The 12670-nt window shown below is 34.6% G+C and overlaps 1 protein-coding gene across 1 annotated transcript; it reads right to left on the minus strand.

Moving 5' to 3' along the window:
• Positions 1-8333: 8333 nt before the first annotated feature.
• LOC132551823 (kelch-like protein 11) lies at positions 8334-12563 on the minus strand. The gene is made up of 4 exons (XM_060215970.1): positions 12507-12563; positions 11187-11357; positions 10783-10867; positions 8334-10520 (listed from the first exon to the last, which is right to left on the minus strand). The coding sequence occupies exons 2-4, from the start codon at positions 11313-11315 to the stop codon at positions 8746-8748; spliced, it is 1989 nt and encodes a 662-aa protein (XP_060071953.1). The 5' UTR covers positions 11316-11357; positions 12507-12563; the 3' UTR covers positions 8334-8745.
• Between the last annotated feature and the right edge of the window lie 107 nt (positions 12564-12670).

Below are 12670 nucleotides of genomic sequence, written 5' to 3' on the forward strand. Positions count from 1 at the left end.
GTAAATTATCTAGAAGACTTAGTTTACTATATTTACTTTGTTAAAAAGATTCTTTTAAATCTCTTTGTTATGTGTAGAAAGTACACTGTTCCTTCAGAATATTAGTGTCTGCTTGTCATGGAGAGGTTGTTTAGGGAAAAACTTTCCATTTTCGTGTCCATTCATACTTTTAAATAGTAAGACATATTACTATAATATAAAATTAAGTCTAGGAGACCTACCTTTTATCTCTGACTCATTGTTAGGGACTGGGCTTATTACAAGACAATATCCCACAGGTGTTTGTAATTCTAATAAATGATAATAGTTAAGAATGGTTGTTAAATACTTGAGGTAAGTGAAGCTTGGAATTTCTGTGACGAAAAAAAATCAAGTTTTTTTTACGTACTCTTACAACAATTATTTCAGGAATTCACATTTTAAGTGTAATTTTTTTTCTTGACTTTTTGAGAGGGATAATATTTATCTTTGTGATTCATGTTTGATCTTTAAACAGTGTTTGTTTCATATGCAAAATGTTTTTTGTTGAAGTTGATTATTAAATAAAACTGTTGTATTATTGTTGTCAATAATGCAGAAGTTTGATAATAATTTCAAATTCCTTGTATATCTGAAATCAAAGTAAAAGACTTTAACAATTATTCTTATCAGAATATTTTTAAGATATGTACTTTATACATAAAAAAAGTTGTTAAGATATCCCAGGTAATCAAGGGCCTTACTTCTCATTTCCCTGTCTTAAGTCCTTCCTTGCCGTATCAAAAAACCAAAGGCTCTGCAGACACTTTGTAGAAAATTAGAGTTAAATTAAACATAAAATGATGGTAACATGTAAAATCTGGTCTCTTTGATGTCAGAAAAAAGGACACAGCATATGATTTTATTTATGTGGCACTCTCTTCTGTGTCTCAAAGGAAGTGTGGCAGGCTGATAATTGATTGTCTTTTTATGTCTGAAATTTACACAAGTCTCCTGAGCATAGAACTTCAGGTCTGACATACTCTGTTATCCAACGGTGAAGGCTAGACTGGAACCCTTGGGATTTGATGATGAGTTGTGACCAACTCTTCATAACTCTACTTAAAATACTTGAACATTTCTCCTGATTATAACTGGATCCTTGTAGGTCAGATATTATTTTTAAATACCTAGATCAGGAAGTTTCGTAACATTTCGACCTGTGTTTTATCTATAAAAATTTACATTAGCAAATAAAATTCTATTACTACGGAAAATTGAAAATTAAAAAATATGTTTTTAATCTCGGATGTACATATAACAATTCAAAACCTCACAAAATCAAATGTTTTCAGTAACCAGTAATCGTAAAAGAATAAAATTTATGGGGAGATCATTCTGTATATAGACAATACAATTTAATGGGAGATAATCTTGTGTATAGACAATTAAATTTAAGGGGAGGCAATTCTGTGTATAGCCAGAAAATGCTAGATATTAAGTGATGGTATTATACAAACATTTACTAAAAGTATTGCTGACAAAGCCAGTGTGTAATGGCTCTGTTCTCTACACCTTCGCATTTATGGACCTTTGTCTTCTTTTTGTCTCAAAACATTGTCACTTTATTTTATTTATGTTTTCTGTGTTTTAAAAAGCTGGGACATTTCACACATTCCATAATTTTGTATTTATCTGTTTTCTGGTAAACAATGATTTCTGGATTTTTTGAACAGATTACACATCTGATGTACAGCATTTAAATCAGACAACATAAAAAAATATTCAATTTATTGAATTAATGTTAATTGACTCAAACAATTAATAGACATATAATTAAATAATTGGAAGCATAGGCTTCTGTCAAAGAAAATATCACATCCATATCAGAACTGATGGGCTTTGCTTATATTGTAAGCTTGGTTGAAACTCATTCATTTTTTTAAGGGTTTGGTTTTATTGTGCAATTCATGATGATTTGTATATTCTCTATAAAGTTGACTGTTAAAATTACTTACTAATTGTATTCTAATAAACCCTAATAGCATACAGCCAAATTCTGTGTTTTTTGTAGCCTCAAGGCATAAAACAATTATTATGTGTCTTGACATTGTCTATACTAACTTTCTTTGTCTAACATTTTAGCTGATTTTAAACAGGGATTGTTGAAAGATTCTGTTAGAATATGTAAAGTCATATATTTTAGTGGGGCTAAAAAAAAGAATTTTTTCTGGATTTCGATTTCATTGATAATAAATCTATATACCTGGTTTACTGATTTTAACAAATCATGGACATGTGAATTCATGGATTAAGAATGCTGACAAAATCCACAAAAATATATGCCCCAATAAAATGAATGTTTTACACTGCTTGGCGTTGGTTGAACATTCTTCTTATTTTTAATAAATTCTATAATATGAAATCATTCCTTATTTTATGCTGTTAAATTATCTGTTAATATGGGTGTAGGGAAATCTGTTTTTTAAATTGTGCACACTACTTTATAGAGCTGAGTAGCAAATACTGTTTCAAAAGTGTTAAAACAAGTGTACATGTATGGTGTACTTCTGATAGGGAGAAAATTAGCTAAATGAAGAAGTAAATTTCTTGAGTCTGAACTGCTGTTTTATACACAAATGGATATAAACTTAAATGATTGATATATTTACAAAGAAAAAAACTAAACAGTATATTATTCTATAACCTTTTTTTATTGATATAATGCTTACTGTCCCCTATAACTGTGAAACAAACTCAAACCTACCTATGTATAAAAATCTAACTTGTCTTTCCCAAAGATGTTTAATTTGTCAGTATTCAAATACTTTCTTTTAATAATTTGTGAACGATTGACTACTGAAGCTCAAATTTAATTAAGTTCTTTTTTGTTGAAAGTGGCTGCATGAGTTTGCCTTCCAGGCCTTTTGGTCCTTGGTCAAGGTCATTGTTTTTACAGACAGAAAATTGGTTGCCATCCTTTTTTATACAACCAGAGATTCCTTTGGGTCATAAAAATATCTTGTGCTTTTTAACTGAAAGTACATTTTAGAGATTCATTTCAAGCTCCAGAGTCAAAGGTCATGGCCATTCAAAGACATAAATAGCACAAGGAAACAAGCTATGATTTTTATGGAAATCATGTCATTGGCTGAGTTGTAGAATCAGTAAGTTAATATATCTGAAAGATGAGCTTACTTTACTCAAAGACCTTAATATTAATTGATCTTAATAGATAGATCGCTTATATACATGTATATTTAAAATAAAAAAAAATAAGAAATGAAAAAGGCAAGCTTCTTGAGAAAATAAGAATTTTTTTTATTGGGCTACAAATCACAGATACTGTTTAAGGAGTTGGATATCAGGCATGTGCTGTTGTGTATTTCTTAGAAATGATAATTTCATTTGTTTGTTTTTTATAGTAAATATTTACCCGAAACTGGACTGGTACAGTGATAAATTACTTTGTATACTAGATATATGACAATAATCATAAAATGGATATCTGGTGTAAGGTCGTTTGTCACTATACAAACAAAATTGGTATGTTAGAAATTTCAATCACAGCACACACAATATGTCATCAGTGAGTGGGGTATTAATTAATTTTTTTATATGTAAAGAATACAGCTTTCATTTATCTCCTCAAAAACTATGTTCCCATCTCAAAAAAAAAGGAGAAATCTTAAATAGAATTCAGATTTTCTTTTTCTTTAAGCAAAACTGATGTTTGACCTACAGCTGAAGTGGAAAGAGTAACACAATGACTGGTGATCATAACTATTTGTTCTGAAGAGTTCCTATTTGGCTGGCAGTTTCCAATTCTTCATTTCAATCAAAGTTTTAAAACTTGAGAATTAAGCCTTTTTTAGGGAGCCAATTTTGAAGCGTAGATTTAAGAACAAACAGAATATTTTCGGAATTACATATATGTCTATCTCTATCTTTCAAAATGAACATCATGTCGTTTTAACATTTTTTCCAAAAAAATGCTGAAAGCAGAGACCCAAAGATTTGGCGTGGCGTAGCTGAGAGCAGTCTCAATGGCCTGATTTAGTTGTGAATGGCATTAGTGACAAGGCTCAGCCAAGAACAATCTCAATGACAGGGGTCAAATAGGACAAATTCTCTACAACAGTTTACTGCTACAATGTTTGTGTGGATGGTTAAGGGGAATTACTGTATGTGACTACAACTCACCATCTGATCAACAGTATGGGTCGGTGGCTCTCGTATAACACTGTATATATTATATATCTTTGACCACTGATGATATGCTATTTTACTGCGAGAATAAAATAAATATACATGAACAATAACAAAAATTCTTAGAATTTTCTGTTATATATAGTTGAAATATGAGAGGAAGATGTGGACCAAATTAATATGCCAAAATGAGCAAATTTCAATCACTTTCAGACATTTTGTTTAGCCACAATATCATTGATGAGAACACAATCACATGTTGGGGTTTTCAAGCTTACAATGTTTCAAAGAAATTGATTGGAAACTGTGAGAGAGATATTTGGACATGATAAAAATATTTAATAAAAAAACAAGTGACAATAACTCTTTTCATTGTAAAATCACAATATTATAAATGAAGACACAAATTTGTGTAATAGTTTCAAATTCTATAAAGATTGAGAAAAAAAGTGAGAAATCTGAGGCAAAAGATCTATATCCAAAATAAAAATATTTAATAAGACAAAGGGCAATAACTCCTTAAAAATTGTTGAATCAAACTGCTGTGAAGGAAAACACAACTACTTCATGTCATGATGATTAAAGCATACATAGTTTGAATAAATTGGTTGAAAACTGAGAGAGAAGATTTCTAAGACAAGATTAACATTATGAAAATAACAAAGTGCAGTAACTCTTCAAAATACAGTATAAAAGAAGTGCCGTTCAGGAAATTACAATTTCATGTCATTGTGATTAAGTCCACTATTTTGAAAGAGATTGGTTAAACTATGGGAGGAGTTGAAAACAACCAGATTAGTGGTGTCTATATGTATAGTGGGATAAGTGGTGTCTGTATGAATAGTGGGATTAGTGGTGTCTGTATTTATAGTGGGATAAGTGGTGTCTGTATGAATAGTGGGATTAGTGGTGTCTGTATAGTGGGATTTGTGGTGTCTGTATTTATAGTGGGATTAGTGGTGTCTGTATATATAGTGGGATTAGTGGTGTCTGTATGTATGGTGGGGTTAGTGGTATCTGTATGTATAGTGGGATTAGTGGTGTCTATGTATAGTGGGATTAGTGGTGTCTGTATAGTGGTTTAAGTGGTGTCTCAGAACATTTTTTTTCGGGATGGTAATATATTTATATTAAATATTTTTTCTGTTATCACAATTAGTGAGAAAATATGTGTTACGTTACAAGTATCCTAACTTAATGGCATGGTTACGTGCAGTATGTCAATATGTAATCTTTGATGACTTTAAACTGATGGGAGGACCCAGCGACCAATACATACAAAACATACATGATAGCAAGTCCTTCTAAGACTATTGGTGAATGAGTTATCATAAACCTCTACTAAGATTATTTAGTGCAGTCGTATTAATGTGACCTTGACCTCTGATGACCTTGACAGAGGTCTAGGTCATTTATGGAAAAAAGTTTTACTTTCAGATAATACTAACTCAATATAGAGCTGTTGATTATTCAGAAATAATATGACATAGTTTACTTGGTTGTTTGACAGGTTTTTTTCTCCACAACTGCTCCTGTGTCGGGATATCATCTCACCAACAAATGTCAGTTTCTAGCGATGTGGCATAGTTTACCCGTCTGACCTTTTTAAATTAGTCAAGGTTATTCATTTGAACAAATACAAGTCCTTTACCTCAGCCTGGTATGTTATGCTAATTTATCTCAAAATCAAAACAACAAAGGAGTATTTCTGATTGTTTATTAAACACCATCATACAAAAGATAAACAACTAATATGCTACATTGTTCAGTTTAAAATATAAACAGCATTTCTTCAGATTTTCAACATCAGTAAAAGTTGGAAAACTTTTCCTTTGTAAACTTTCTTCATCCCAAGACATAAATGTGACGTTTTGTGTAGAAATGTTCTTTTGTTCATAAGGCTTCAAGAACATAAGCATTCCAGAATCATTCTGACATTTCATTTTTTATCATTCAAAAAACAAAAAAAAAACAAAAAACAATAAAAAAAACCCTGCTTTTTTTGTAGTTTTGAGAGTAGCCGACAGTAATTATTTACGATGATATTGAATTCTGAAAAAGTTCTCATACAACAAGTTTTCGTGTTACTTGATGTGTATATCAAATGAGTTGTCATGTGTGAAACTTTAAACATCCTTCCAAATAATGTGGATTTGAAAAGTGAGAAAAATGTGACAAAAACCCTGATATCTTCAGATTTTTCTTGAACATTGATTCTAGGTGATAAGAAATTGGTGGGACATCAATCAATAAAACAAAATGAATCACTGAATCACAAAGCCAAGCAATTTGTGTATTATGAATCACTGAATCACAAAGCCAAGCAATTTGTGTATTATGAATCACTGAATCACAAAGCCAAGCAATTTGTGTATTATGAATCACTGAATCACAAAGCCAAGCAATTTGTGTATTATGAATCACTGAATCACAAAGCGAAGCAATTTGTGTATTATGAATCACTGAATCACGAAGCGAAGCAATTTGTGAAAGAAAAAATAGCCAAACTATAAACTATATAGAGCAGACTTGGATAGAGGTATACACAACACTAAAATTTCTCAATCAGAGGATGTAAATTACAATATCAAAACACACAGTCATACCTCAGTCAACATGGCAATCAAAGATTCAGACGACTCTCATCATCGAGAGAACTGTTGGTAAAACAATTGTCAGTTGTGATCGAACACACTTTCATTTCTATTTCAAAGAAGAAAAAATTAGCATGGAAAATTTTGATACTAACCCTGGACTTAAAGAAGATTTGAGAGATTATCATACAATGAATTTAAAAAATGATTCAGGTCACATGATTTAATATCCAGTTAGGTTAAATATTGTATAAAACAAAACTCACAGAAAAAATCTACGGAATGGTAAAGCAACTTGAAAAGAGGATACCGTAGTCATTCTTTTTCATGGGGGACTTATTTACGTTGATTTCATGGGTACTGATAAAACAAGTATACCTGGGTAAATTGATTTTATTTCGTTAATCTCATCCATGATTCAGGTGTACATGAAGAAGTATTTTTTGAAAAACCACGAGAATTGGACCCCACAAAGATATATGATTTTACTAATGCTGTGATGTAATATTGAATGCATGCAATAAACACGATCATTTTCACTACATTATAACCTTGTTTGTTGTCTTCGTTATATAAAGTACAACTATCATTTTTGGTGTATAAATTGAAATGACTGCTTGAAACTGCACTTCAACTTGAAGATGATTAAGTAAAGTACAATACAATCGTAATAAGACAAAATTGAAATTTCATTGTGGACTTTAGAGAAATGAGGCAGCATGTTGACTTCAGTCCTTACTGTAAATCGATGAAAAAAGCATTTCCTATGTTCCTAAATTAACTTGTATAAAGGTTTAAATTGCTAGCAAGGAGAACAACTGAAAACAAAATAAATGTTATCAGTCCTGGTTCAGATCATAACAGTCAAAGTAATTCCTCTCAGTGTACCACTGGAGGGAAAGTTGATCAGAACCAGTCCTAGTTCAGATCATAACAGTCAAAGTAATTCCTCTCAGTGTACCACTGGAGGGAAAGTGGATCAGAACCAGTCCTAGTTCAGATCATAACAGTCAAAGTAATTCCTCTCAGTGTACCACTGGAGGGAAAGTGGATCAGAACAAGTCCTAGTTCAGATCATAACAGTCAAAGTAATTCCTCTCAGAGTACCACTGGAGGGAAAGTTGATCAGAACCAGTCCTAGTTCAGATCATAACAGTCAAAGTAATTCCTCTCAGTGTACCACTGGAGGGAAAGTGGATCAGAACTAGTCCTAGTTCAGATCATAACAGTCAAAGTAATTCCTCTCAGTGTACCACTGGAGGGAAAGTTGATCAGAACCAGTCCTAGTTCAGATCATAACAGTCAAAGTAATTCCTCTCAGTGTACCACTGGAGGGAAAGTGGATCAGAACTAGTCCTGGTTCAGATCATTACAGTCAAAGTAATTCCTCTCAGTGTACCACTGGAGGGAAAGTGGATCAGAACTAGTCCTAGTTCAGATCATAACAGTCAAAGTAATTCCTCTCAGTGTACCACTGGAGGGAAAGTTGATCAGTACCAGTCCTGGTTCAGATCATTACAGTCAAAGTTATTCTCTCAGTGTACCACTGGAGGGGAGTGATCAGTACCAGTCCTGGTTCAGATCATTACAGTCAAAGTAATTCTCTCAGTGTACCACTGGAGGGGAAGTGATCAGTACCAGTCCTGGTTCAGATCATAACAGTCAAAGTAATTCCTCTCAGTGTACCTCTGGGGGAAGTGATCAGTACCAGTCCTGGTTCAGATCATTACAGTCAAAGTAATTCTCTCAGTGTACCACTGGGGGGAGTGATCAGTACCGGTCCTGGTTCAGATCATTACAGTCAAAGTAATTCTCACAGTGTACCACTGGAGGGGAGTGATCAGTACCAGTCCTAGTTCAGATCATTACAGTCAAAGTTATTCTCACAGTGTACCACTGGTGGGGAAGTGGATCAGAACCAGTCCTGGTTCAGATCATAACAGTCAAAGTAATTCCTCTCAGTGTACCACTGCGGGGGAGTGGATCAGTACCAGTCCTGGTATGGATCATAATAGTCAAAGTAATCTTCCCAATGGTCAGAAGCATAATCATCGTCATCATCATATGAATAATCACAGTCTGTGTCATCATCCCCTTCATCATATGGGCACTCCACGTTGTACACTGCTTGACTCTTACGAGTGTGGTAAACACAGTGCGGACAGCTAATGTGGCATCGTACATGGTCTGTTGGCATCTTAACATGACAAGTGGCACTCTGCATCAGTGCCTGTGGCATATTCTCCAGCTTGGACCATTTCTTGGTCTCATAATTAAACCTGAAAGCAGAATCGAGAAGCTTCTTTGTTGAGGCGTCTCTTCCACCAAACACGTAAAAGTTGGCACCATCCGAGTGATAGGAGATGTCAAGACGGTTTGGATCCTCAGGTAGATGTGTTATCATCTGAGTTTTGACTAACTTCCATCGTTTTTCAGCAAAGGAGTACTTCTTTGCTGAATGTTTACCCATTCTACAAGCAAGGAGTTCATTTCCTACAGGAATCAAAAAGGTATCCCAGAATGCTCCCTTGGAATGGTCAGTCCTTTTCCCGCAGACCGTATCATACATAATGAACTTTGGACCATGACTCTTTTTGCTTTTCCCACCATGTTTCCATGCCAGCACACAGACATGGCGATTGTTCATCCCGACAGATGTGACCTGTGCATGCGAGATATCCCCTGGAAAAAGATTGCACTTGATAACACTTTCTGCGTCCTCCTTGACCTCAATAAGAACTGTATAATATTCTTCAACAGGTGGTGCTTTGGTTGGAGAAGGCATACTGCCAGAGATAATTGCAAACAAATCACTGTTGCATGAAATAATGTTCTGGATACTAACATTCGAAATACTGTCTGGTACTTGGAGTCGAAAGCTAGTCCACGTCTTCACCTCGATACTATATTTAAATATGATGAAAATCGAGTCATAGTGTGAATGGGAGGTGTTGTGCACATACAAGTAGCCTCTGGGATCATATGTGATGACTGGTTTTCTCATCTGCTCAGGTAAGGGAGCTAACTCTATCCAACGTCCTTCATTCACTATAAACCCGTACACAGTACTAACAGATATACTTTCTGAGAATGGGAATAGATGAAAGAGATTGTTGAAGTATAGGCCGTGACCACAACCACCTGCCATGATAATAACATCTCTTGTAGCGGGATCTTCCGCAATAAGTCCTGCGCTATACTTTGATTTTACATTGAGCACCATATCTTTACAATTTCTGCTGCTGTTTACAAACTTGTGTTTCTCTATAACTTCCTCAAGGAATTTCTTTGGAATATTGAGAAGATTCAGAGCACTAAAAAGTTCTTCAAAGTACACTAGCCTAACCTCCTGTTCTGATTGCACCCAGCGAACTATGAAATGGAAAAAGTCTTCCTGAGACACATAACATAGGGACGGATCAGATAACAGGGACATCACAGAGTCATGGGTAAGTGATAAAATGTCTTCTTTCTGCATAACCTCTGGTAGATTTCCACGTAAAAAATCAAATGCCCTTGTGTATAAGTCAAGGTCATAGAGACTGCACATCAGACAGATTCGAACACAATTATCGGTGTTGATGTTCACGGAGTAGAGGTAGTCCTGGCATGCTCGTTTTAACTCTGTAATCTGGAAATAGTCAGCAACCTCCAGCAAATCTTGTACATTTTCATAGCTGATTTCAACATTACCGAGATATAGAAACTCTAATGCAGAGCGGACAGAGGAAGGCTTTCCGATGTGTAACTTGACAGTCCCTACAAAGAAATTGTTTATATATCTTAAGATATAAGGTAATGCAGCACATGGCAGGATAAAAGCTGTAGGTGGCAGTTCATACCTATAGATTATATATTGATTTATTTCACAGGTTTTAAATCCACTACTATGACTTTTCTGCCTTTCAGGGAACGATAAATTGTAGAAAAAAAGGACAGTAAATAGCAGTTTAAACATTACTTATTAGAGCACGCAATACTACAGACATTATGTTAGGTGTTCTTCCATATATGTGTGTACCTGAAAATCTCTCTGCAAGGCCACTGTCATAGAGAGACTGGAAGTAGGGGCAGGATACTAAAACACACCAGTGAGCTTTTATCTCCTACAATGTACAACATATATGTATATAAACTAGCTTTAACTTGAAACATTATAGAAATCACATATCAATTCATCAGTTTAAGAATCAGAATTACTATTCATTCCATGCTTTTTTTTTTATTTTTCTGATCTTATTTTTCCCATAATCTTCACTTCACCGGGGAAAACCCAATTCGCCTGGTGTTACAAAATATATTATATATAACATGTAAAGACATATGAAAATGATTATACTACATGTATTAGAGTGTTATAGATATATCTTTTCTGTCTCAAAAATTGGACTGAAAAGTCCTCCAGAGAGGTTCAAGGTGACTGACCACATTCTCCACCACCAGAGTGACATCACAGAACTCTGACTGTGACATCATCTGGTCATGCAGGTGTTGCTGTAGGATCAAGGCATGGTTGTTCTTACTGCCCATCTGCCTTGGAAATGGAATGTCCATGGCTGTCTGAGGACTGACAACAGTGCTCTCATAAAAACAATTCTGCAATGTAGAAAGAAATTGTTATTTATGTTAAAATCAGACAAGATAATTTTATTCACTTCATTTTTTTCAAAACAAGAAATAATCATAATTCACAATGATATTCGCCGAGTATCACATTAATATACCAGATAGTTCAGCAAAGTAAATCACCAACTGACACAACATTTCACCAAGGTGAACCCATATCCATAGTATACAGTTCCAATGAGTAGTAAGGTAGGAGATAGACCCATATTGTCTCCTCTAATTCCCAGTAGGGGACAGGTAAGTATATGTTTCCATATACAATTTACTCTAACAGGTATCCAAGGAACTGATTCTGCACATGTACATGCATACAAATGTACTCTAATCAGTTTAACAAAATTGTCTACCCTTGAAGTCCTCAACTGGGTTTTTTTCATTGAAGTTAAGTCAATGATGTCTCACCTGTCAAACCCTGGTGACTACATTATAAATAATAACTTATCACCAGCTTATCTGGGGAGTTATCTTTTCTATTGTTTACCTTTTTATTTTTCCTGGTCAACCAGACAGACAATGGCTGTAATAGAATTAGCAAAGTATTGAAATTATTAGTCCAATGACCTTTTCTACCTCGGCTGTTACAGTACTAACTGTTGGCACATGAGTACCAACAGAAACCGTAGGATGATACTCTGTACATGAGTACCAACAGTAATAATGGAAGGATACTCATTGCATGATTACCAAAATTAACAAAAGGAGGATACTCTATACACGAGTACAAACAGTGGAGGACAATCAATAGCAGTACACGAGTACTGATCATGACATTGTAAGTGGGGGCATACTCACAACCGGAGCACTGGCAAAAACAGCAGGAGGAATCGACAAAACACTAGCTTATTCTACAATCGAACACGCATGCCATCGTGGTCTCAGAGTACTAGCCTCGTCTGTCAATGTACTCGTTCTACGATATCATTAGACGCAGGCCTATTCATAGTATATGGCGTCAAAGACCAGTATTTCGGATTGTACTTCTTAGTTAGGTCTACAGGCGACACGTTATAAAAGCGCTGCCTACAAGTAATGTCACCGTATATTTAGTAAAAGAAGTGTTCGTGCCAAAAAGCTAGACATTCGTTTAGACTTATTCACAAAGATATTACAAGTACTCACCTCTCTTTTTCCAGAATTAGGGACTGAGTTTCACTTTCAACATCTTAGTTACCTCCCCTGTCTTTCGCTACGCTACATAAGACGATATTCGATAGGATGATGGTCGACGAAACAAATTAGCCTATCCAATCAGATTAAGTCTCTTATACTTTCCATGTTTACAT

The sequence above is a fragment of the Ylistrum balloti genome, unplaced genomic scaffold, assembly GCF_031769215.1.
Source record: "Ylistrum balloti isolate Yb309-2 unplaced genomic scaffold, AGI_CSIRO_Ybal_v1 Utg370220, whole genome shotgun sequence".
Taxonomy (NCBI): Eukaryota; Metazoa; Mollusca; class Bivalvia; order Pectinida; family Pectinidae; genus Ylistrum; species Ylistrum balloti.